Genomic DNA, 26990 nt, shown 5'->3' with positions numbered 1-26990 from the left:
GTGACTTCTCCAGGAGCTTTTGTTGAACCAGTTGCTACTATTTGTGTCACAATTGCACTCAGACATGATACGGCACATATTCTTAGATTCAGTGTGGATTCCAGTTTCAGAGGAAGACATCATCTTCGTAGTGATATGTCCCTCAAGAATGATCAGCCATATGCCAACATACAAATCATAGGAAAAACATTCTTCTTATAACTCCAGAACTTGCATGAAAATTAACATTTTTTTCCAGCATCAAAGTAATCCAGTGATAGCCGTCTTGTATATCTATGGACGCATTGCAAACAGGATCTGCTAACAGCCAATTTGGCATCCTTTGAATGGCGCCATTTTGCCAAAATGTCAACAAATTTAGGCTGAAAAAAGTTGTAGCCCACATCAGAGTTCACTAAACCCAAGGTTTCTTCAAGTTGCAAACAGCTATCACATTTGTCAAATGACCAACATCAGAGCCCAGTTAAGATTTTACAGCAGGTTTTATTTTGAACATACTTTCATATACAAACCAGTGACTGAGAAAATGGCTCATCTGAAGCTGTACTCTACACGTACAACATCTTGATTGACTTGTTTCTTTTAACCCAGGATCACAGTTTGTAGTAAACTGGAATTTGCAGGACATATCTCTTCCCTCAGTGTTGGATTGGATTAACTCATTACTTCAAACAGTCCTACAGTACTGCACTAATCTCCTGCTAAACACTGGACTACTGTAAATATCTGGACATGATACATCACTTTGTAGTCGAGCATGTCCACACAGTTGGGGAAAACTACATACAGTACAAGCCATTCAATTCAAACAAGAGCAAACTGGCCAAAATCAATTCAGTTATTCGTAAAATGGACATCTAGAACCAAGTTTGAATTGTAATTATATAACCAAGATGGTTTACTTTGGACACTTATGTTTGTAATCTTACTAATGAAGTGTACAATATCTTGAATCTAAAGGACAGGCATTATATTTGATGGTCTGTATCATTCTACCAGATTTGTCCTGAAATGCACAAAATTGATTCCCCAACCACACTTATCAAAAAGGAGCACTCAAACTCACGCTGCACAGTAAATTTTAAGACTGAATATATATTTTGTTTATTATAAGCATTTGTAATTTTACATCCAATGTTAAAATCGACAACATTGTTACAACCAGTTCCGTTTGTCCGCCGTCCCCTCCCTCCCCGTTCCCCAAAACAAGCTTGTTAAAATAACATTTTTCAAGACCTTTTTAAAGCAAAGGCACATTTGTCAATACGTGTTTTTAAAAAGGAAAATAAAGGCAGGCCAGCAAGCAGAGTCAATCTGGGAAGCAGAGAAGAAGAAGTGAGAGGCTTCCACGACAGCTGCAGCGAGTCTTCAGTACCCCATATGCCTGGAACAACACAACACAAAACCTGACTTGGAGTAAAGAGCCCGGACCTGGTTTGTCTGAGGGAAGGTCAAGGGCCAGAGGGATGCAGGACGAGCGTGAAGTCACAGGGGCAGAAGACCGGCTCGAAACCTCATTTCTCCACTCCACACTCTTTAACACTTGTCCTGAGCCTCCTAGCTATGGAGGTTAAGATTTAGTCTGTCTGTAGAGGGGGTGGCACGGTGGCCTGTCACACCCAGGCCTGCCTGGATGGTAGATGGGAGACTAGAGAGCAGTTCTCCTCCTGACTGCCCTCCCTGCCGATCCTTTCTATGGAGAGTCATGGCCCGTTTGAGGCTAGCGGCTACATAGTCTACCAGTCCGACATGAAACCAGTGGGCTGTGAGAGGCGGGACTGGACCAATGCCTGAAGGTCCTTCCCCTCCCGTGTCTCTATTGGTCCCTGATCATGGGAGGCTGAGTCAGAGAGCGGGGCTGCAGGGAGAGACGCAGCTCCGCGTCATACAAACACTTTGGCGAGAGCGTCTGCCCCGGCGCTTGCGATGTAGCATTTAGACGGATGAAACGCCACGTCGTGGATCGACTCCTCGAACTTCTTTCTGTGAGCCGTGAACTCCTGGATGCAGGTTTTACTCTCCAGGTTCCACAGTCGGATAGAGCAGTCATGACCTGCGGAGGAGACGATGAGTGACACGTCACTTACTGTGATATCCAAATGAAATGAATGAAAGCAGTGTTGGGAGTAACACGTTGTGAAGTAAGTGTTTAGCTTTGGAGTGCTGCTTCCTGTTGATTTTATCTAGCACACACTCCTGGATAATTGCATGTATGACGATGTCCATCAGCACGCAGAAGACAATTACAAAGAAATGAAGTACCGCCGGTGCACTACTTTTGGAGGTAACTAGAAATGCCCCAGATTTCAGGTTTATGATCTAACGTCACCCGACCACATGGTGGAGTAAGACTGTTCAGGCAAAATGAGCTTTCTTTCCATCATAGTGATTGTACTGTTTGTAATATAAACTGAAGAAACTTTCATCAAATGTATTTAATTATTACCCACTGTAGAACAGCTCGGTTACAGTTACAGTCTACCAAAATCCTTCTGTCTAACCAAGACCAGGTGTAGCTTACAGGTGAAACACTAGTCATTGCTGCCCCCTGGTGGTCGGGAGTTTTAAAAACCTCCTATTACCACGGTGACGTGGGTAGAATGATGTAGAAGAGATATCACATAACGGTTTGGTCTACATGTAAAATAGCAGTTGTTATCAAAGATTCATTTTCTCATGAATTCTGATGCACAGTGGTCGGGTTGAGAGGTACTTACTGCCTGACATGAGATAAAGTCCATTAGGGTCTACAGCTAAGCTTGTGACAGCATCCAGGTGAGCCACCATGGAGTGAATCAGCTTCCCGCTGTTGTTGTCAAAGAACTTGATGTGTCGGTCTTCCTGTGCAGTGATGGTGATGGGAAGAGTCGGGTGGCTGAGGACCTTGTTGATCTGACAGGGAGTGCCTGGTTGCAAACAGAGAAGCATCATTAAACATCACACAGAAGGAGACCAACGGATCGGCGTGAATGAAATCGTTTGCAGAAATTGTACTCGACGTGTGGGTGTTCATGCTCCAAAAACACCTGTTTGGAACATGCCACAGGTAAACAGGTTCATTCGCAACAGGTGATTTGGCAACTGGAGAATTTTCCTGATCAGAGGTCTAAATGCTGTTTTCCAGTCCCTACCTGGCTCCAAATTGGACTCCAGACTGAGGACAAGCTGGCGAGTCTCCATGTTGAATAGGCCAATCTGCCCATTTGTGAAGGATGTGACCAGGTGGGCCGGTTCACTGCACACCAGGTCTACTGAGGAGGGAACTCCTAGCTCTAGTACACAGAAAGACAGATACATGTATGTTATATTATCTATTCAATAATGCAAATATTTAGGGGAAAAACATCATAATATGTGTTTGAAGTCAGTACTTTTGTCTTCATTGAATACTGCCAGTGCAGGGGATGTGGTGTTGGCATCCCACAGTCTCACGGTCCCATCTGCAGAGCAGGAGAGGAGGCGCTGGTGTGCGCTGCTGTACACCAAACCCCAAACTGAGTCAGTGTGTCCACACAATGCTCCACGCAGCATTGATGGATCTGCCACAGAGAAACGCAAGACAACACGTCAGCTGCAATGATTCAATAAGCCTCAGGTTTAAAGGAAACACATCACGCTGTTTACCGTAGGAGTCGTAGGGGTCGATGTTGGGATTGGGGGTGTTCCAGCACTGTATAGTCCCGTCAACCCCTCCGCTGAAACACTGCTCCCCTGAACTGCTCATCACCACGCTCAGAACAGCCCCCCTGTGGTTCAAATAATGACGAGTTATCAAGACGTCTCCCTCATTTAAAACAATGGTTTCCATTTGTGTGCAGTGTTTTTACCTGTGGGCCCTGAAAGTATAGATGGGTTCCACATCTAAAGATGCGCTCCTGTGGACAAACAATGCATTCATTAATGTAATGTGGAAAACCAAACAGTGGCACCGTCATATGTGTCGATAATTAGGTTCAACATTATTGCTGTTACATTATTCCCAATACCTCAACTCTGAAATGACTTCATCTCTAAAAATAAACACATCACATCACAACAGAGTGTGTGTGGGTGGCAGAGTTGTGATGTGACATTATGAGTCTTGTGGAGCAGAGTGCTGTCAGTTCTTTGTCACATGGGGACAGTTTCCTGTAGCTGAATCGTGTGACAGTGCAGCCACAAAGACAAGCTATAGTCCTTCTGGGACTGCAGTCGACAACAGAGCTTTTCTTTCTCATGATGCCTCAGGAACAAAGTGACTGAACCAAACACACTGCTGTCTGAGTACTGGTGTCTCTAACAGAGTCTATGAGGGAGGAGTGGACAGCTAATCGATGCAATAGTAAATTTAAAGCTGTTCATTTTGCTCCTTTTGGCTGAAACAGAAATCAATGAGGAGTGGCTCTGGGCTGTACTGGAATAGTGTTTTGGAGGTAATCAACTTGTGTGAGGACATTCTTACTTTTTGGCAGGAGCTGTCTTTTGCAGGTTCCACATCTTGAGTGTGTGGTCCTCTGAAGCAGTGATGAGGACGGGCTCCACTGGGTGAAAGGCCAGAGCTCGAATCCCGTCAAAATGGCTCCGCAGAGTGAATTTGGGGTTCCATGTTTTCCTCATGGCATCCTTATTGTTGCCGATCTGAGGACAGGACATCTAATCAGAACTCAACATCCAATAAACAATGTTAGCAGCTTTACTACATTCAGTTGTAGTGAAACGTGAGATTAAAACACCCCAAATTTTAGTGTTTCTTTCATTTTGGGAGCTGTTGTTCAATTCCATTTTTTTGCCATTAATGCTTTGTCTGTCTTACAAATAAACATCCTTTAACCACCAACTTCTGTAAAAACCTGCTATCACACTAAGATCACCCTGGCTTTAAAACCATGCTATAACCGATATCTCCAAATACGACATCTTTAATAGCAGCTTCCTTGACACCGTCTATAAAAATAGCTGTTTGAGACACAAAAGGGAAGTTTTCAGCATGTGATGTGACTCTGTAAATTTGCTGCAGATCAGAGAAGGAAGGTGTGAAGGCTAGTTTTCAGAAGGCTCCAACGATAGCATGGACAGAAACAGTTTTCCCAAGCGGCACGGTCCCACGGCTCTTAAAATCCATTCTGCCTCTTCCTACTCACATCGTATGCCAGACTGTCGGCCTCGTTGGCCACGGTGAGTCCAGCGAGCTCCCCCAGGCCCAGCTCGCTCTCCATGGCCTCGTCTGTGCCCATAATGAACGACTTCCCTGAGGTGGGCGGGAAGGTCAGCGCCTCAACTGGGGAAAGAACAAATAACTTAATATACAACCACTGTCCACACGACGAGTCAGAGAAGAAGAGAATTTACGCCAGTCTAACAAAGAGTTAGCTGCAACAATCTACTGGTGTTGCTCGAGCACCTTCATCTGTTCGGTTCCCATCGTGCTCGTTGAACCGGACCGCGTTGGGCCGAGACTGGGGGGTGGATGGGGGCTGCACGTGGGACAAGTCCTCCGCATCTCTCAGGTTAGCCAGCATGTCCTGCAGCTTGGACCGGTTTGGCCCTGGTCAACGAGTCAGGTCAAAGGTGTTACCAAACAGACAAACAGTGACGGAGAGTTGAGGGAAAAAAACAATACGAAAACAATAAAATCTTTTATTACACACAGAATGACTATGGAAGGAAAAGCAGCACCGAAAGGGAAGGAAATAAAGTAATAAATGATAGTATGCAAAAGAAGAGACAATGAAAGCAAGTCCAGAGTCCTTGTTAGATGAACTGAAGAGGGAGAAAAGATTGAGGTGTTCATCTTTAACTGTGGGCTGTGTGGAGAGAGGAATATAACACGCAGCTGGATTTTGTGACGTCTCAGCCCAGGCAGAATCATTTAGTGAGCCAACTATGGATGTTTTTATTACAAGTATTTAAACAAACGTGCTTGCAATAAAACCACAACCCTGGTGCAAAGATATATAGCATACGAATGCACAACTGCATGGGGAAAAAAAAAAAAAAACGTCAGATGGAAAGAAATCCCTGACAGGTCTCCTGCTGATCTTCTCCACACGCCCACAGAAGTGATAACACACAAACGGCGTGATGACCAAAAATAGAAAGTCAAGTGTAAAAAGCTGTGATGCAATCAAGTCAAGAAGAAAGTGAGACAAACTGAGCTGTTGATCTCGTGGCTATAAAAAAAAAAAAAGCAGCATTGGAGAGCTTTGGCCTCATAAATGTAAAATCTAAGAGCTGAAGTGGGCTGGGAGGCATTCAGCTGAGTCACTTCAATGAGTCACTGCTTCGAACTGCGATCAATTTACCACAGCAGCAAAATTACTAATTACTGTTGTATCATCATGGCTGACAGATGAGGATGAAGATGCCGCTAATTACGTTATTACGACCAGAGGAGACACTGATGTAGGAAACAGGTGAGTGTGGAGACTAGTGCAAGCCCAGACGGGACAAAGAGGGATGTGTCATCATGACTAACTGTGACATGAATCTGAAGTACGTGACAGGCTGGACGAGATGAGGGCGTGAATCGAAATGAAAACATTCGGGGGACAGAAAAACATGCATCAAGCATTAGAGTAGGTTTGGAAAATAAAGGCTTGTTCAGTACATTTATGTGAAGACAGAGGAGACATTCAGTGTGAAATGACAGACAAAAGGACAGAGCGATGCCAAGTAAAAGGCCCAATAAGGAGCTAAAGAAGGAGATGAGAAAAAACAGCAAAGATGTTTTGTCTTTGATTTGAGGTTTTTTTGGCTGAACTCAGGAAAGTCTCTACAGAGAGAGGAGTAGGAGGGAGGCAGCAACGCCTGACAGGACTTACTCTTCACCCCCTTTTTCCCCTTGCGCTCCTTTTTGTACTGCTCCTTGAGTTTGGTTATCAGGCCCGGGTCCACGTCCCAGGCCTCAGAAATGGGACCTTGCTCGTCCTTCTCTACACAGGGGGAACAAAACCAGACCAAGAGGCTGTTGAGGAACTGCCCTGGTCGAGGCCGGAGAGGCCTGGCAGGGTGGGTAAGGTGAGGGGCCTCTCTCAGACTCGTACTCCTTCTCTGCTGGAGGTGCGAGAAACCTCCAGCAGAGAAGGAGGCCATAAGGACCTGAAATAAGCATCTTTTCTTTAAGCAGGCCACTGCCACCTCAGTGGAATTCAACTGTCTATAATTGGCAGGAGCATTCACAGACATCCTCTTTCATCTCTTCAGCATTTCTATTGGAAGAAGTGAGAGCGCTGGGAGGGAAGTTCATGCCGTGTGGGGAAGTCTCGACGAATGGAATCGCAAACTAAATAAAATCTTTGTGCCAATCAAATTGTTGTGTGACTCAAACCCACGTTCAAATACAAAAAAACACCTCATCATGACATCAAGTCCATTTTTTCTGGCTCTAGTCTAAGGACCGGTGAGACTCAAAGGGAGTCGGGTTGATTTGACGACACACAGGAGTGGAAGAGACATTGTGGTCACAGGCTGGCTATGGGGACACACAGTGGAAGAGATCACAAGCTATGGGTTAAACAGAGAAACTCCAAACATCATGATTTATGACCACGGCATGGTATATGAATGACGAGTACTCTGTGCACCAAACTGGGAGAAGAAGTCAACTTTAGAGTAGCAGCAAAATTCTAAGATTACAGCATAAAATAAAGAGCCATATTTTCAGTGCCTCTGAAACGTGTACATTACATTTGTAGAGGAAAAAAAAAAAAAGTTCATCAGTAACATTTTGACATTGTTGATACTGATACATCTGCTGTGTCTATATGATGCATTCTTCATGCAATTTCAACTCCACCCTGCTCTCTACTGATCCAGGACTTACCCCAGTCTGTGCCGTCCCCGTTGCCTCTGGACTCTGGCGAGGTGTCCATCTCGTCAGGGCTGGACAGGAAGTCAAAGCCCTTCAGTGCCTCCTCTGTGTCAGGGTCCTCACTGGTGTCCATACTGGCCAGCGATGATGAGGGCTTCTTCCTCAGGATCTTGGGAAGTAATTGAGAGGCGTTATGAGCAGTAGAGAAACAACTTTGTTAGAGAGCAGACGGTGAAGGTGAACTCTTCTCTTACCGTCCTGGATTCCACGTTAGTCCTGTCCCTCCCCTCACTATCCTCTTCCTCATCTTCGTCACTGAACTCAGCCGCTGCATTCTCAATGAATTTGAAGGCCTCCAGTACGGCGCTAGTTTCAGAGAGCTCGGCTTTCCTGTTGAGGAACAATGATGCACGCATTAACGCACTAACAACGTGCAACTGCTATTGAAACGCTTTTTTGAAGTTGTGAGTGGGCTTTTTGTTTCCACCATCACATTACATACTGACTCATTCTTTAGCGCTACAAACACGGAGCAAATGTTGGTGTGTGCTGCCCTTTGAGGCCACTTCACACCAGTGGTTCCCAAATGCTGTGCCGTGGGATTTTGTGACAACCACACAATATTACTGCCACATACGACACATGGTAAAAGATCAGCCTTGGCTCTGGAGTTCATGTCAGGACAGACGGAGGTATAATCCGCTGGATGTGTGTATTTCCCAGTCAGAGTTTCTCTTTGCTTTTCCATGGTAAAATCCTGGCTCCATGGAGTGAAACATTTGAGATGCCTTTCTTTTTGTAGCTGTGAGATGGATGGGAACTGAACTGTTTTGAGGTTGTGGGAAAAACGAAACAGATCCTTTACCAAGTGGACTGAACTCTGGGACTATGGGACGCCTCTTTCTCTCTTTCACACTCACACACACTCACACACTCACTCACACACACACACACACACACACACACACACACACACTCCCCCTGTTTTCAGTTCCATTACCTCATATTCAATTTTGGGATCTGTCTGGTTTAAATGGGTGTGTTGGTGCTTTGTTGTAACTTGACACAGTTTTGAATGAATTCTTGAATTACTCTGTTAATAACTATTTCATGAGGAATATCACTGTTCGTTGAGCTCTATTTGGAATTTTGAGGAAATAATAAACAAGCGATAACACATGTTTCATGGGCTATTTTGCATGGATATGGTGTGCCCCCTGCTTTGCACTGTGTGATTTTGGGCCAACCCACAAAAGGTTCACAGTCACAAAAAAGCTGTGCTGAAATTTTTGGACATCAATTAAAAATGGTGGTTTTCAATCATACTGTCAGTCAAGCTCAACAATGACAGTGAAAGAAAGGCTGGAATATTGTCATTATGACTTAGTCTACTGACATCTTAAGAGGAGAATACCCACCCTCTGCTGCCCATGCCCTTTGTTGATGTGTCCATCCCATTGACCAAAGGCTCAGCACTGGTTCGTTCACCTGTCCTCCCGCCTCCGTCTCCAGCTAGCCCTAGCAGCGCTCGGACCCGCTGAGACTTTACATCCAAGATGGTGTCTGTGTAGCCGACCTCCTGCAGGTACCTGGAACAATGCAGATAAACTTAAACCTGGATGTATTTGTTCTGGTCCTGAAAGTGTCATTTATTGTGAAAGGAGAAGCTACGCATGAATGAGTCTTTCATGGTGCAAAGGACCTTTGAAGAAGTCTTCTTTACAACTAGAGGTGACAAGAAGTTCATATACCACAAAGACTTCAAGAGTCGAGTACTTGTTTCTGTCAGAAGTGACGGGTCCTCTGGCAGGGGTCTAGTCGAGATTATCAGCTCTGTGAGGAAGATGAGCTACTCATCAAATATTACACCTACCCTGCAGGGATGCAGAAGAAGCTCGAGCAGTTTGAGCGGCGACGGGCTGAAAGGGAGGGTGTCTTAGCACATTATTGATCTGTCCCTTGACACAGAGTCAAGAATAAATTGGCTGCCTCATCAGCCAGCATGTTGGGGCAGATGATGCGTGAGGCTGCCTGATGGCGTCTGGGATAAAGGCTGGAGCTCGGTCTATTTACACAGACTGACTGGAGAGCAGCATGATATGATAACCAAAGTTTTCTGAGCCAGCTGAGTACACTGGAGAGAAAACACTAAGCAGGTAATACCTAATGCTGCCCATGTGAGGGAGCTCTTCCCCACTGTTTTTTTGGCCATAGCACTTCTGGCACAGTAACATACTTCATAAAAGCTGTTAGTCTGACACAAGACAGTAACAATACTATTGCAGAGAAACTGGGGCCAGTCAACATCATGGTACTTCAATACAGTTCATTTTAGCGTGGTGATTTTGCTTTCTGGGTTGGAGACTGTCACAGATTGATTAAAGCAAGTGCACTTACTGTCTGAGGAGCTGACGGCCTTGTTTCCAGGACAGCTGATTGTTGAGCGATCCAGAAGACTCGTTCTCGTTGGCCTCATCTGGCAGAGAAGAGAAGGACACAAATTAGGGCTCCACAAAACAGCACAGCCTCTGACATTATTTCCACTCTGTAAACACGACCAGAACATTCCTGCATCACAGCATCCCGGCAACTAGACACATCCAGCACTTAGCTGCTTTCAGTAAGTCAACAGTGGGTTAGAGTTAAATACAAGAGGATGTTGCTTCTCTTTACATCGTGCCAGTGGAACAACACTTTTAGTGTAAAGATAACAAAATATTCTTGAAACTGTTGTGTCCAAGAGCATTATCAGTATTTATGGTACAACCCAGTCAATCCAAATGTACATCCCAGTAGGTAATTCTCGCCTTATTAAAACTGTGGACACGACAGCACAAGCAGTAAAAAGAGGAGAGATTTAAAACTCATTAGCGACAGCTCGCTCTATGACGCTATAACAAGACGTTTGGTATTTAATGACGCATTCTGACACCTTCAAAATGACTGGTCTCTGCTCCAACCATGTCCCATGACACACTAGAAACGGCAACGACAGGTTTCTGTGCCTGCAGCATCCAGAACAACACACACTCTTTATGGTGGTCCACGGCTCTGACAAAACAAACCATGAGATTCAAAGCTCACTTTGATATTCGACAACGTCAGCACTCTGCTCGCACATCAGCAGGGAATTTTGTATGGAGCAGAGAGAAGTGTTAATAAGATTTAGATGGGGTGTGTGTGTGTGTGTGTGTGTGTGTGTGTGTGTGTGTGTGTGTGTGTGTGTGTGTGTGTGTGTGTGTGCGTGCGTTGAGGCCGAGGGTTGATTTGGTGGGTCAGACAGACGAGGATGCCTCGAAAAGTGGGTCATGCCTAATTCAGGAGGGTGAGGAGCGGGCAGGTGCGCCACCATACGAGCAACACCTCCCACCTCTCGTCTCCCCGTCTTCCACTCCCCCCCAACCTAACACCTCGTCCCTCCACCTCCCCCGTCCCGTCCCCTCATTCATCAACACTTCAAGGGCTCGGGTGCTTTGAACAGCCCTCATGAATAGAGATGAGGAGAGAGGAGAGGAAATGTCGCAATCTGACTTAATGATGGCAGAGGACTTGAACATGAGAGGCCAATTTAACTACAATAATATGATGAGAAGCAGGTAGTGCACCGATACACGAGTGAGACCACAAAATAAGGTAGTGTAATGGAAAGGCGAGAGCAACATTTCAGATAACGTCGTTTAAGCTTCATTTATGGAGGCTGTGGGCGTTTTTCTTTTACCTCTAGCAGTATTTGGCTTTTACTTTTCCAAGCTTTTAGACATTTGATGAAGAGCGCTGTGCTTCAAGCTCACTCAGCTGATGAAACAATCTCACCACAACATCCATTTGGTGGATGTCCAGGAGCTTTTCGATCGCATCACGCAATCTTCATCAGCAGGTGGGGTTCTCATTGAACTGTAGATGCTACAATTTCCAATATTTCCCAGCTCTTAAGAACTGGAATTTGCATTTGTAGTGCTCACAACTTAAAAAAGGTATATTCCTGGCTGCAATTAACAATTATTTTCATTACAGATTAATTGTTAGGTCTGTAATTTTCAGAAAATTGATATTTTTTTTGGTAATCAGGTTGAAACAAGCATTTATCGTGTGAGTGCCTTCATCAGAAATAAAACTGAAAGAACAATTGCTCTGGACTTTTCTTCTTATGTAAAGAGCCAACAAATGCTCTAAATTTATGCCATTTCAAAGCAATTTGATCACATTTGTCATTCACCGACTCTTCAAGGATCTCCATATTTGTTCTGTACATCTGTAACAACAATGGCATCCTTTCAGCGTTCAGGAAAGGACACTGAGATGGAAGCTATCGAGGCAAACAAGATTCAACATGAATGCAGCCTTCACATGCGTACCAGTCCTGTCACTTGAGGTATGTGAACTCAACAATCACTGTGATTTAGTATGAAGAGGTGGAGTTGACTATTTGAGCTGCCGTAGACTTACCAGAGTCGTAGCTCGGAGGCTTCATGTCACCTTGATTTAACTCCGTCCCATATTTTAACTTGTGGTACTTTGCTCTGGAAGTAAAGAGAAAAACAGGAGGCAGACAAGTGAGCAAAGAGGGCTGATCAAAAAGGTCTGAGGAGAAGCTATTTAAAAAACTCATTATGCGTGGCATCTGCTTAAGCTTTGAAAGTCATCCCAACAGCAACTTGCTCTACTTCCCACAAACACAGATTGTGAGAGAGATTCACTTGCATGTATGGCTGTCGGGTAGTATGGCTGACATGAACATTACAGCATGAAAAGGAATATGTTTTAGATAGCGACATGTATCATGAAAGAGAAAACAACTACTGTAACCATCATTTCAATTGCTTTGGATTATTAACGCGGAGAAAAAAAGGAAAAAAACTGCTTAAAACAATCAATTTTCAATTGACCGGCTGCCAGATCAATCAACTGTTTCAGCTGCTGTTGCAAATGTTTGAAAATCACATGCAAAACACTTTTAACATCTCTCTTCTCTCATGTGAAACAAACCTGAATTACAATTTGCTTCGGATTATCAATTTAGACAAAAACATATGTAAAGTAACAATACAAAATACACACACTGCATACTCACAATGTGATTCCACAGAAAACTGCATTTAGAAACTCATAAAATGTTAGACAACATAAAGAAAATAGCAATATTTGGTTTTTATCTGTTTTGAGATGCAGTTTCGTAACTAAAGCGTTAATACAAGGAGAACTCTCATACCTTTCGGTTCACACAGCCCCCACCACACCATTCCCCCTGTGATCCAGAGGAAGCGAACCCCATCCAAATCAAATTCATTTTAAATTGGGTACATCGTATTTTCAGAACGCCATTTCTGATATTGCTTTCAGATACGTGACCTGTTGCTTAGCAACGGAGGAACGTGGTAGTAATCCTGGGTTAAGCGTTGCTCCTGAGGCAGAGTCTGCCGTGATCTCACTGGAGGAAAGTAGATAAATGTACGCTACAAACAGCCAGAGGATGATTCCATGCTTAGCAAATCTAATGATGAGGTAGACAAAACGTATCTAACCTCCAAGAAAACTTGGAGGAATGACCTCACTAACCTATTTTGACACCTGTCTAACTCAATTAGCCCAGACAATCCCTCAACTCCCAGCTCAAATTAAGATACCTGCAGCCAGTCGTTTCATTCGTTTCTCACCCCAGTTTTCATTTTTCTATTCTTAACCTTTACGTTTCCATGGAGGACTCTGACTCATTTCAGCAATGCTTTGCTTTGCATTCACAGAATTCCACACATCCCCAGCTTGTATTTGTCTGACACAAGTCTTCCACGGTCGACCACAGAGCAATTAAGCACAACCCGGATTGCAAAAATGTTGTGACGCTGTGGAAAACATAAATAAAATAGAAAGTGATATTTGCTAACCTTTTATGACACATATTCAATGGAAAACAGTACAAAGACAAAATATTTAATGTTTAATCTCATCAACTTCACTGATTTTTGTAAATATCTGCTTATTCTGAATTTAATGGCAGCTTCAAACAAATTTGGACAGGAGCAACTAAAGACTGGGAGAGATGTGGAATCCTCCAAAAACACCTGTTTGGAACATTCCACAGGTAAACAGGTTCATCGGTAGCAGGTGATAGTATCATGATTGGGTATGAAAGGGGCATCCTGGAAAGGCTCAGTTGCTAATCAGCGAGGGTGGAGCGAGGTTCACCACTTTGTGAACACATGATTGGATAAAGGCTACTACACAGACTCAGGAACACTTTGTACAGCTGCTGTCGATAAACACAGTTCATTTGCAAATGACTGCGTTCTGTTTTTCTTTACATTTCAGACATCATCTCAAGTCTTTTGGAATCAGGGATGTACCTTCTCTCTGGTTACTGCTGAGAGAGGAAACAGGGACTGGATTGCTTGGCTGCACTGTGACAGCATTAAATCCCACCTGTGAGTGGCCAAAACGTGAGCTACATCTAATTATCTGATAATGTTAGAGGGATTCTTCTGGTGTATTCCAACTGAAGAAACACAAGCTGTCAGACGATCAGACAGGTCTTAAAAAAGAAAAGGGAATGCACCGGAAATGCTGATCATAATCCATCATTACACAGGAAATTGGTGAACAAACACACGGTCTATTTGAATGACACGTTCGATGGCTTAAAGTCACATCGATAGAGACACGTCGTAGTCACAAATATAGATCTGTTCCAGGGTGCAGCCACGCATCATGGAGGAGAGGAAATGCAAAGCGCATCACTGCTGCTACCACAGGGACCTTTTGTGTGACCGTAATGGGCTAATGCACATGAAAAGGGAACAATGTAAGTCTTCTCGTTTGCTAGAGATAGACTGCTGTGGGGGTGTGCTTAGATGGAGAGAGACCTCCACTCTCCTGTCTTATCCTTCTACTGAGGACGGTGCAGAGTCATCAGCATCCAACAGCAAACACAGCCTTCATGCCAACACATGCTCTTGTCCAGAGACATCACACCAGCTGGACGGGGGGGGGGGGGGCTCACTCTGCTACTGCTTCTGCTGACACCAGCTGAGACATGGGACTGCTACGGGTAGAATATAAACAACAGGAAGCTGGGAAATCTCTTTAAAACGCTAGCAACCACTTTTCAACTATCAGATGTGCAGAGAGCTGTACTCAGGGGTGTGCTAGCTCTGCACAGGTGCAGCTGATGTTGATTTGTTGGCCAGTGTGAATCTCACCCCCATGTTCTCCTTCATATCTCTCAGGAGGAGGGTTTATTTTTAGAAGTGTACAAAACATGGAAACTGGCGTTGTTGTAGACTAGCTGAGGTATTTGTGTGTGTTGTGGGTGGGCCGAAGCAGCAGTGGGAGGTGAGGCACTCACCTCTCTTGCTTCAGCGCGTACTCCAGCATTTTGATCCTCCTCACAAGGTCTTTCTTCAAGTTCTCCTGGCCTTTCCTCTCTCCCTGCAGGAAGGCGATTTGGGCCTGAAAACACAAAAATAAGATTGTCAGGTCACATTTTAAAAGTGGGAAGAGATTTACAGTAGTTGCTTTTATAAATAGAGTCGATGTTTCCGGTGTTTTGGCATCTCGGATTTGAGCTAGCTAGCAACAAAGACTTGACTTCAAAGACAATCTTCATGAGACAACATCTGAGAACAACTACTTCTGTCAAGACTGAAATAGGATGATGTCAGATCAATATGCGTGGCATGATGGGAAATAAAAAGCCAATCTGTACTATTCTATTTTAATCTAACCTATTCACTCTCTCATACACAAACCCCCTCCTCTGAAATCCCTTGCCTCGGCACACCACTGTCTCTCTTCAGTAACAGGCAGCAGCTGTTGACGTACTCAGTCTGAGTCAGCATTACATTACATTGCTGGGTACCACACACACACACACACACACATACATGCATGCGCGTGTGCACATGCTCACTTGCATTGTAGAGGGCAGCTCACAGTGAAGAATGCAGTCCATGGGCTGTTGCAGATAAAGCAAACAGGGCAGATTACACATTGAGCAAAGCTGAATCCATCTTACAGCACACAGGGTACGACTGTAATTATCACTATGTTCCAGTCGCAAGTATTTGGCCTCAAAAAGGGGAAAAAAAATCAAGACAAAAAAAAAATCAGACTTTGAAGGACTTAAAGCTTAAAAGGTATTCAAAGTATTTTTTGACGTTACTGCAGTGAATAAGTGCCAGTAAGAAAAATGCTCTCTTCAATCAGAGACTATTTTACAGCAGAGGGTTGATTGCAAAACACGGATGCTTCACACACATCTTCAACTTGGCAGCACGGAAGATCTGAACACGACATCACCACAGTTTCAAGGTGAGCAACCAAGATTAGCGTCACCAATTCAGTATCCAGACAAATGTGAAAAATGGTCACGATGTCCCCCTCTGTTCCTGAGCTACGGTGTTGAATAAAGGTCTTTCACCACCCAAATCATCCGTTCATAGTGATCGATTTGATCCGGACAGAAGTGATCAATATAACCACTGTATTATTATTGTATACATTTAGATGACACAATAACCAGTCCATCCAATAAGGTCTCCCCTAAAGTCTCTAAAGGCTGTGTTGTTTACAGTAAGGAGGACAAGCATGCTGCTGTTTCCATTTCAGCAATTAATCAAAATTACACTCTTCTTCAGAGTCCATCTCAGTTGTTGAATGTCGACAGCAAGACGATGAGCAGAAGAGAGGCATTTAGGTGCCACTCTGCAGTCAGGAGGACAAGGAAGAATAATTTGAGTGCAATGCTTAATGCAGATTTTGGACTAACACAAATGGCAAATAAAATCTGAAACAGAGTAAATCATTAGCAAAGATAGACCCGTGGATAAACCACGACGTGCCAACCTGCTCTTGTCTCATTTCAGAAAGCGAATTCCAGTTTTCTCTTGGGAATCACTCAAATTCCAAACATCTTAAAAGGGAATGAATATTGATTTGCTTCCCTGCATTTCACTCTACGCGCAGAGGATAGTGCGAGTTTGAGTGGGCTCGATCACAGTTTCACACGGATAGCAAGTAGTGCTGCTGCTGCCTGCAACAATGAGTCATGACAGCACCTCAATCTGCCTCGTATTAATAACAGCATTTCTCCGCAGAGGAACTCATACCGAGCTACCTCTAGAGCTCCAGTGCACTTAGGATTTAGGCTACTGGTTCACAGTTTGACAGTGTAAAAAGCACTGAGTTCAGCTGGCAACACTCTCATGCCAGCAGTATGCACAGATTCCAAAAATTAATGCTCCTGAAAGGTGGGTCAGCACAGCTCATACATCACTGCATCTATTACATCTGCACAGCCTCCGATTCCTTTTTCACCCTGCTGTATGTTTAGCAACCCTCAGCTGGATCTATGCTAATGCATTCTGGACTGACAACGATTTTAACAATGTTTTTTATGCATCTGACTTTGCACAATCTTGAGCCAGTATCACTGAGCATTAAAAACAGAACGACAAAACAAGAAAGATTGTAAGGCAGCAAAAAAGGTTAAACTTGCTAAAAAAAAAAAAAAAAAAAGGCCTCTATTGCATTTATAAGCTCAGTGACAGTGAACATGGAGCAGGGTGGACAATAACCAGAGAAAAAAAAATAAAAAAAACAGTGATGCCCCAAGTCAAAGAAGTGTCAGTCAGCCATTTATCTGTAACCTGATGAAAAATACTTGTCCAAGTAGATGGAAAGCTTTTCGGGTTTGACAGTGGTGTAGATGATAATTTCCTCACGTTCAGTAAAGCAGGGATCACTCTGTGCTGTCTTTGGAGATTGGAGGAGGAGGCACATCCAGGGGCACAAATAAGGCATTAGGAAAATATTGCATATGGAAAATTATTACTGTTTGGACTGGGCCAGACAGTGCGGCTCCCTAAATAACTTACTCTAGCTAAAGTGGCTCCAATCCAAATACGAGTGAGGACCACTGTTTTGGACATTGAAGCTGTATCACATGCAACTGGACTGCAGAACCAACAAATACTTCATTAGGCTAATTTCAGAGCTACTTTCCATTAAAGGACTCTTGATGTCCAGCCGAGTGTGCTCGATCTTTCTGTCTCAAATGTTAATACAACACTGAGCAGCAGAAAAGGAAAAAAACGCAATACATGACCAATAAACAGTGCCACGAAAACATCTCACTTATTTCAACAATGAGAGTTAAAGCAGGAGCAAACAAGAACAGCTTGACAGGTTTTTCATTTGGACTGTGGATGCAACTGTACATCTGCGTTGATTGATATAGCGGGCGAGCATTCACTTCCTTATCCAAACGAAGCGCTGGCCCAGGCACCCCTGGCGTCCTGCGGTGCCAGAGATAGAGAAGAGTGCAGCTCTGTGAATCTCTGGCTCGCCATCTCTCCTCCATCAAACATTAACCTTGGGAGGAATGCAATGAGTCAACTCGGGCCACAAAGAGACACAGGAAGCATTTAATTCCCGGCCTCACACTGCCTGCATTATTGGGCTGCTGGATAAGGGCTCCTTAGTCTCGTCTGAGTAAGAGACATGTAGCATGGGGCATCCATCTAGAGTGCAGGGCTTTTCAGAGACAGGAAAAGGAGGCAGTCTCCAGGGTGGAAGACTAGGGTGGAAAAGAAAGACGAGCCACTGGCTAAACTCTGGTCAGCTAAGGTAAGAAACTTGGTCAGAATACGTTTTGCTTCGGCAAATAGTCTGATGCTAGATTGGGTGTAAATTATCTACTTGAAATAAAATCAGCAAAAGGAGCTAAAATGGCCTCAGAGCAGCTTCCAGTCTAACTTAATCAAAATATGAGACACATTTGAAGACAGAAAAACACAAAACTGGTCAGTACTAAATATCTTTCAGCACCATTTAGGTTGATATCAGTTAAGTCTAATTTGGTTGTTGCGCTACCATTTTAAAACTGACCAGGAAAATCAGGCAAAAGGAAACTGATTCCACCAAATTTTAAATCTTCTCCACTTTTCCATTTTCAGTCAATGGATGTGGGATGACTACGAACGATATTTCCCTAAAGACCTTAAATCTTAGACCATGAAGTGCAGGATTTGTGAATTCCAGACATGTTTTCTACCAGACTTGTTCTGCGTCATCGCCAAAGACATCTACAACACAATGAGGCCTTTTAATCTAGACAGAGTGAACACTGTGAAAAATCCAGTACATCTGAGCACCACAACTGAGCTCACTCCATTCGTAAGGGAAATTCAGTGGCTACTCATACAACCTCAGGGCTTACTCACAAACAAAATGGTCACACATGCTGGCCCTTCGGCCATGGTCGGAGCTGCAGAAGGCAACGGAGCTGGTGTAAATCCCACATTTACAATGCAAACAACCTTTCTTTCAGCGAACACCGGGTTTACTCTCACAGTTACCGCAAACCAGTGAGCACCACGATGGCCGACCTGATGACTAGCCAAGTACATTCCACACATGCCATTACACTGGTAGCAAGAGGAAAAAAAGGCAGCAAAACAACTGAAGCAAGACAGAGGTGCTGGAGACTACTGTAACATGGCTACAGCAGTGCATTTTCTATTTGTTCTTGAAAATCAACGACGACAATCAAGCTCAATATCAGCCGGACCAATGAGGTTATGGTGGACTACAATGCTTCAAATAAGCATCGGACCAAAAGCCCCTTCTGTTCCTGCTTCATAGTGTTGAATAATGGCCTGAAAAGTGATTTTGCACAATATTATGATCACAGTGAAGTTGACCTTTGACCTTTTGGATGTAAAATGCCATCACTTCATCATGTTATGCTGTGAGATGTTGGCGTGAAATTTATCATAATTAGTGTATGAATTGTTGAGTTATGACCGAAAATGTCACAGTGACCTTTGAGCACCAAATTTTAATCAGTTCATCCTTGAATCCATGTTTGTAAGTGACAAATTGAGAGAAGAGAATTTGTAGGTAGCACCAAGTTCAATTTGAGTCATTTAAAGACCTTTTTAATACCACATAGAATGAATTTGTTTCCTTGTCATACTGGCCAAAGTATAAACGTGTTACAGAAAACAAATGAGGAAATTATGGCCTTGAATTATTTACTATTGTAACACAGCTTAATCAGTACTTCCGAGTGTTACATAACAATAATTTCTGATACAAATAAAAATTCAATTAATGTGATTTGGACCAGGATTTGCTCCACAAAAATGGATGGACGGGTTAACTAAAGAAAAAACAAAAAAATGACAATTGCCCATCATGACACAATGAGCTTTCTAGCTACTGTAGCCAGCAGCAATGTACTGCAACATTGCCTACAATGGTCTCATACATCAGGGATATTACAGGCACTGCAACCATGGTATAAATTGTAGGGCAATATTTCTAACAGCAGACAAATTTCTACCGTCTCATAGCTGAAAACATCACCCCAAAAGGAACTTCTCTAACTACGAACTCCAGTTTCACATCCAGCTGTCTCTTCACCTCCGTCTGACAAGTCTTTGCACTGAAACTTTTTCTTTCCATGACCACATTCCGCCTTGGAGAGCATCTCTGAGAAGGCTACATACCGACTGTCTGTATGTACACATATTACAAAATCGCTGGACTGACTGTCGGGTGTGAGTATCAGACAAACTGTTTCGCTTAGACCGCGGCTCCATTTTGCTCCTCCTGTGCCACAGAAGCAGTGAGTTACATTGTGAAGTGCTGAGGAGCTGTGATCACTCCTTCAAATGCAGACACACAGCACATCGATCCACCCTGCTCGTGTCCACAGGCACAGAGTCAGGACTGCTCTGAGGGTCAGGCTGAGACAGTGAGCTGCTCGAACTGGGATTTAAAAAAGATTTCTGCTCAGTTACCTTGAATGAGCCAAGCAGTGTCTTTCACTTCTTGTACAATATCCATAACACAACAGAAAATCCTCATACTGCCAGAGATTGCTCAGTCAAAAATATAGCTCTCCTCTCCAAAACCTTCACAGAGACACAGAATTGTTATTTTCATCTCATCACAAGTTTCCACTTGAGCCTCATTTTTACACTTTGCCGTCACACGGCTCACATCAAGTTGACACTGCAGTGCTACCTGACAGGGGGTGCAAACAAAGGCAACATGTTGGACATCTTGAGGACGAAGGCGCTGCATCCCATGCTGCTGCATTAATATTACATAAGGCTCACGGCACACGTGCACACGCTCACATGCTGGTATGCAGGCGAAGAGCTAAATTTTTCAACATCAGCATGTTCTCTGACAAGTGGGTCGTGTGACTGGAAGGTGTGGTCCGGTCAGAACTATGGTGAAAAACAACATTTACAACAGCTTCACAATCTAGAGAGTAAAGACGCACTGCAGAGCCAAGAAGATTTAAGCGATTTAACACAAGACTGTAATGTAATGTAAAAAGGCTTCAATCTGTAGGTCTGACTAAATTTCTGGCAAAATGAGATCATCCGTCCATTTACTAGCCTGCATCAGTAACAAAATGTAAGAACCCAGTAAAAGGTGTCTGGAGCTGAAATGCAGATATTGTGTATCATCACCAGGGCGCCCAGTTCTCAAAATTTTATATGATGCAAAAAAAGGTGCAGAATGAAATAATTTGTCTTGGATCAATACTGCATTACTGTAAACAAAAACAGTATGACTCTGACTTCTGGTTTTTCCAAATGAAAAGGTCCCCATCTGTATCCAGGGATTACAAATTAACATAGTATTTGCATATCAATGTAAACAATAAAATAATTTAGAAAATACAAACTCATAAGCCAAGTTGCACAAGTTGTCGACAGGTAACACAGTATGGAGGTGATTAAGAGCGGCTCTGAGCAGGACAACAAAGACATGGAAGACAGGGACAGGAGAGGTACAACACGGGAGAGGAGCAAGAGGAAGATCGGACATCAGCAGTGAGGATTTTCCAATCTAACGGTCAAGAAGGGTTTATTTTGACCAAACCAGAGCTGGTAATTGTTGGAACAGTGGAAAGACAAACCGATGTGGCTGTTACGTTGTTTCTGATGAGTTTGAATGAAGTGTCTTTTACGCGGTTAACTTGGCAATTAAGCTTGTCTTAATTTGGTGAAAGACAGAAACTTTAATCCAGAAGGGGTGGCGCTAGCTGGTTCACCAATTTACAACTCTGACAGCCTGGCAACCTCAGATTTACTGTAAAATTGGTGGAGGCCGGCAACTCTGAGGCACAACCAGGCAGCTGTCCCGCACACCCACATAGACAGATGAAGCCTGTAAGTGTGAATGGAGGAATTAGCAGGCTGACAAGGCAGCTTTACAGCGTAGAGAAAGGCTCTGGTGTGAGTCAAACAGGGACAGAAGAGCAAAGCTCAGAGGACCAGGCTTTAGTTAATAAACAAGGGTCCCTTCAGGCTCTCTCAGAGGGAAAACACAAAGCTTTTAAACTACTCCCTATCATCTATACTGTGACTATTTGATAGACAGTGCAACGACTGTCTTTGCAGCGCTTCTGGTGAATATGACCACAATCTGTCTCAAACATATGACTGAGGATAGAAATGTTTCTTTGTGGTTTAGCTTCAACGTGAACCGGTATTTTTTTAACATTTGTAGAACCTGATGGTTTATATCAGAGAGCAACAACACTGACAAAATGGTACATATATTTTTGGTGAGGAGGCATGCACTGTGTGTTTTTGTACTTTCCCATTCTGAGGCGCACACTGAGAGGGCAAACAAAAATAACTGCAGCTTGGGGGTGGACGTAGTTTCGGCTGAGGAATGACGGTGACACCCATTTCTGAATGCCACTGTATATGCATGTGTATGTCTGTGTATCGTTCAGTCCTTCTTATTGCCGCACCATTGAGCTAAATATGCCTCGGGCTTCACCATTAGTAAGAGTAAACATGAGGTCATAGTAATAAGTCATCTAACCAAGGCAGGGCAATTCTAGGCTGCACCACAGTTGGCTGTGGTCTTCTCTGACATGGATATAGGTAATTGAATAACATGAATCATACAATAATCTTGCTCACGTTAAAAGCTTTTCCTTTAGAAACACAAGAGGCACCTCTATCCAGTGAAGATAAGTGGGTCCCCGTTTCAGACTGCACCCACACTGAGCCACCTTACACCCTGAGTCACCTTCAACCTTCTCCTGGTGTCAAATTATGGCTGCTGACAGATACTTCTGGCAAGGAGATACCCTATGGAGCAGGGATTTCCCCATAACTGGAGGGCTGATGAAGCACAGTGGGGCACTGCCTGGCCTGTTCAGGGCATAACTCGACTCAAGCTCAGTCACCAGGCCTGGAAAAGACCTGTGCTGATCAGCATGGCTGATGTCAATTAAATCAATATTACAACACTGATGCAAGTATTTTTTTCTGAGTGATGTACATTACAATATATCGATACAATGAACTGTCTTCCATTCTTATGTATTACATCATACATCTCTGCAGACGTGAAGCAAAAACTCATTTTGGTCTTTGATTACATTGCACTTGAAATCACTTGGACGACATAACAGCTGAAATGTAGTTCCAATGATAATTGCCACATGATCACGCTGATGTATCACCCTGCCCAACGAAACAATGGTTTAAAGTCAATGGCAGCATGCTGTGCATACAGTGCTAATTAAAAATAAATACACTTGACTGGTGTGTGCCACTAATCTAACTTCAAACCCACACAAATGGGACTAACCCATCATCCCATTTCAGTACTAAAATAAAGTGAAATGAAAGGAAATTAATCAAAAATATTTTGATTATCAGTTCATTAAAGCTGAAATGATTGGCTGATTAATCAAATCAAAATGAATCAACAACTACATTAATATTCAAGTAATCACTTAAGCCTTCTTTAAATGACAGAATATGAATACTTGCTGGGTTTCTCTTATTTATTTCACTGTAAACTGATGGTCTGACAAAACCATACATTTGAAGATGTCACCTTGGAAACTCTGATGGACATTTTCACCATGTTATAGATTAAACTAATAAATCAATGAATTGTCACTTTCATCACCAAGATAACATATGACAGACTGACTAGAGCTGTAAACGATCACCAGCTAAGCAAATCAGCTTCATTGAGTCAATCTATTGATTATCAATGGCCACTCAACTGAAGTCTAACCATGACTGACAGCAGCCTGTGCACTACACAGAAGCCACACAGCAGCAGGACAAGTCGGACATGTCCAGTACAGTTTCTGTGCTGCTTCAGAAGGGAGGAGTGGCTCTGAGCATGACATAACAGGCTGGCTGGGCAACATTCCTACAAGCCCTGGGGTTCGCCTTCCTCCCATAACGCAACACAAGATGCAGCTTCAACTGTCTTCCATTCAATGAAAACAAATCCTGGGAGGAGAGTATTCACTGAGTTGTGAAATCGCTTTATGTACATTCTTAATGGGCTTTTATCTGAAACCATGAACAGTATGTAACCCTCTTCGAACATGCAAGATAATATGTTTAAACAGGGTTCTCTGTGCATCTTCCAGCAAAAATCAGCTGAATCAGGTGCTTGAGGACAGCAGACTTCCAGAGGACAAAGGGGACTGGAGTCAGATTCCTTTCTGAACAATTAAAGGCTGCAAATGAATCGGTGTGCCCCGGTCCCCTCTGTCCTCGGGATGCAAGATTACATGTCAGTTTTGATTCTGTGATTAAAACACAAGTGGGTGGACATGATAATGAACATAATGAGCAGTATGTTGCAGAAGGATGAACACAGTAGATGCTGCACAGCATCTTCCATTAAGGCTCTTATTCATCCACGTCGTACATGGATGAATAAGTGAATTTCTATCTTTTCTTCCTCACTGTGGTCCCTTCACTGATGCTTACTCCACCAGTACCTTCTCTGAGTGAAAGCACTGTATACGTCTGCAATACGTACACATCCTTCAAGGACACAACAAGGTTACATCCCTTGTAGATTTTCAAAGCTTTTCAATATTTGAGGCATCATTCTTGGCCTGGTTTAGTGCAGCAATGGCACAGAAAAATATTAAAAGAGAGTAAACCGTCACAGCTGACAAAACAGAGAATTCATTCTTGAAACATCTATGCAGGCAGTTCCTGTGTTATAGTGATTGAAGTACAATTATGAGGAAGCCTGATGATTTTAAGAGTCGAGTGCAGGTCAAAGTATCATCAACACATCAACCAGGCACACATTTGGGGTCTGATGCAGCAAAAACAAGAACTCAAATTGAGCGCGCACTGTTTTGCCGCCACAAACAAACCACCCAGTAAGCCATTTGGCAACCTCACTGTGCTTTGCCGCAGTCGCTGCTGCTTCGCTGATAAGCTTGCTTCATGAGAGCAGACAGGAAGCTTTATACATGGGCCAGATGAGTCAAAACCCTACTACAGTGAGCAGGGTATACGTCACTGATCTAAAAACAATGCAGTGTCTCCCTTTCGTCTCTTTGTTAGCTGAGGTCAGACTGTGGATGGAGCTGCCGGCTGTCAAATCCTAAGAGTCAGTGTTGGCTCTTCATCCAACAACTATGGCAACACATATGGGTGAAAGTGATGGAAAGAAAATAACATTTTATTCCAAACATTACTTATGAAGACTTACAATTAGCAGCTGCAACAATGCTTACTCAAACACTGGATATAAGAATGGTCTGGCACATGATGTGAAGAGTAATTCTCTCTGCTGAATATACTTTAAGTATGGAGATCTGATCATGCCGGCTGGTAACGATAGTTTCTATTTTGTTTTAAGATCTGTTAAAGCCACAAACATAGTAGTGATAGGGCTTCAAATATTGTAAACATTACAAATAAACAAAACAAAACAAAAAAACGGTCAACTAATTGACCTACAAACATACGATAAGATGACTGGTACAGTTCTCCCATCAAGTGCAATTAACATGGAAAAAGAATAAAAGCTGATTCCAGTAAAACTTGGTGAGAAAGTTAAAATTTCAGTTGGCCTAGAAAGCCAACTGAATCTGTATCTGTAAGGCATTAGCTTCTAAGCAAACTAAACACTAAGCATCCCATTTAGTGTCATGTTTCCTTATGGAAGATTCTGGTTCACAGCAGGACACCTACTGACTTATCTTACAGACAGCTGAATATTTGAGCTGTTTGAGCGTCAGATACACTATCAAAAGAGTGGACTAACTATTAAGCCCAATTAAAAACACTGTGACTTTTTCCCTCGACAGGCACGATAGCTGTTTCTGATTTTCTCTTAGGAGTGGCAGTGACATGGCAGCTAGCTTATGATAAGATTCATAAAAAGGATAGACTGACTCCACAGTCTCTTGCGTGCTATGTGCTAAACTGTCTGCACTGGCAGCTCTCAAACGATCAAAACACTCCTATCCTCCACGTCATTTTTTGTGGTTTTAGTAATAACATGCAACATAAATCAAGGAGGGGAGCTATACAATTAGCTATAAGTAGGCAGGTAGGCGCTCTGTGTTCCTACACAGCGTTTTTGCACTAACGTTACACATAAAGTAGCTACTTTGCTAGTGAAGCAGGACGTTGGACGTCTCAGTTGTTCGTTTAATTAGACACAATTTCCAACATAACTACTCTAAAGCTTCTCTTCCAGCTCCGAAAGCAAGCAAGAAAGTTTAGTGGTTTAAGTCTCTGTAAAGAGGTCGCAAACAGTCGTCGTGCTGTCGGGTCAGGGGGGCGCTGCAGCTGCTTTAGCTCCGGAGCTAAAGCTAATGAGCTAGCCTTGTACCCAGAACAATCAAACACAGGAACTCAACGCGAAATACTACAAAGAAGCACCGCTGTGCCCCGGTAGTGCCTCTAATGCGTGGTCGTGTATACATGAAATGTGGTTTTCACCTGTAATTCGGCCCGCTCCACCTCCCATTGTGCTCTCTCTACTTCGAAACGGGCCCATTCGTGCTGCAGGAAGTGCAAGATCCCCGGGATACTGTACTGCGCCCTAGCCGCCTCCCCAGCGTCGCCATCAGGCAGCGGTCCTTTCCCACCGCCGGGTAAAACAGAGTTGTTATTGTTGTTGAAGAACACGCCGGGCCCCGCCTGTTCGTCCATGGCCGGGCTCGGTGAAAAGCTCTGCCCGTTGTCTCACTGATTCGAGGCGCTAGATACCAACGGAAGGGCAAAAACCTATCGACTACGCTGTCTCTTCGGCTCGGGGGAATGAACTCACTTTCTGACAGCTAGCTGTCATTGGATGACGTCAGTACACGGGCCACGCCCACAGCATGTTGACTCGGGGGCGCTCGATTCAAGTACCCAGACCCCCCGGAGGAGCA

The 26990-nt window shown here is 43.6% G+C and overlaps 1 protein-coding gene across 2 annotated transcripts; it reads right to left on the bottom strand.

The window, feature by feature from the left end:
- Nucleotides 1-463: 463 nt before the first annotated feature.
- Nucleotides 464-26913, bottom strand: LOC143328087 (striatin-like). 2 transcript variants are annotated; one of them, XM_076743009.1, is made up of 17 exons: nt 26554-26910; nt 15129-15232; nt 12236-12309; nt 10187-10265; nt 9208-9378; nt 8044-8179; nt 7802-7958; nt 6801-6911; nt 5381-5524; nt 5121-5257; nt 4442-4617; nt 3828-3875; nt 3625-3746; nt 3372-3539; nt 3132-3272; nt 2718-2906; nt 464-2053 (listed from the first exon to the last, which is right to left on the bottom strand). In XM_076743009.1, exons 1-17 carry the CDS (start codon nt 26764-26766, stop codon nt 1884-1886), a joined length of 2340 nt encoding a protein of 779 aa, XP_076599124.1. In that variant the 5' UTR covers nt 26767-26910; the 3' UTR covers nt 464-1883. The 2 variants fall into 2 exon arrangements, with proteins under 2 accessions (XP_076599124.1, XP_076599125.1); XM_076743010.1 differs by lacking the exon at nt 6801-6911 and having other exon boundaries at nt 26554-26913.
- Nucleotides 26914-26990: the final 77 nt, after the last annotated feature.

This window comes from Chaetodon auriga, chromosome 11, assembly GCF_051107435.1.
Source record: "Chaetodon auriga isolate fChaAug3 chromosome 11, fChaAug3.hap1, whole genome shotgun sequence".
In the NCBI taxonomy this organism is placed as follows: Eukaryota; Metazoa; Chordata; class Actinopteri; order Chaetodontiformes; family Chaetodontidae; genus Chaetodon; species Chaetodon auriga.
The sequence above is the reverse complement of the archived record's forward strand: the minus strand, read 5'-3'. Positions and strand labels throughout refer to the sequence as shown.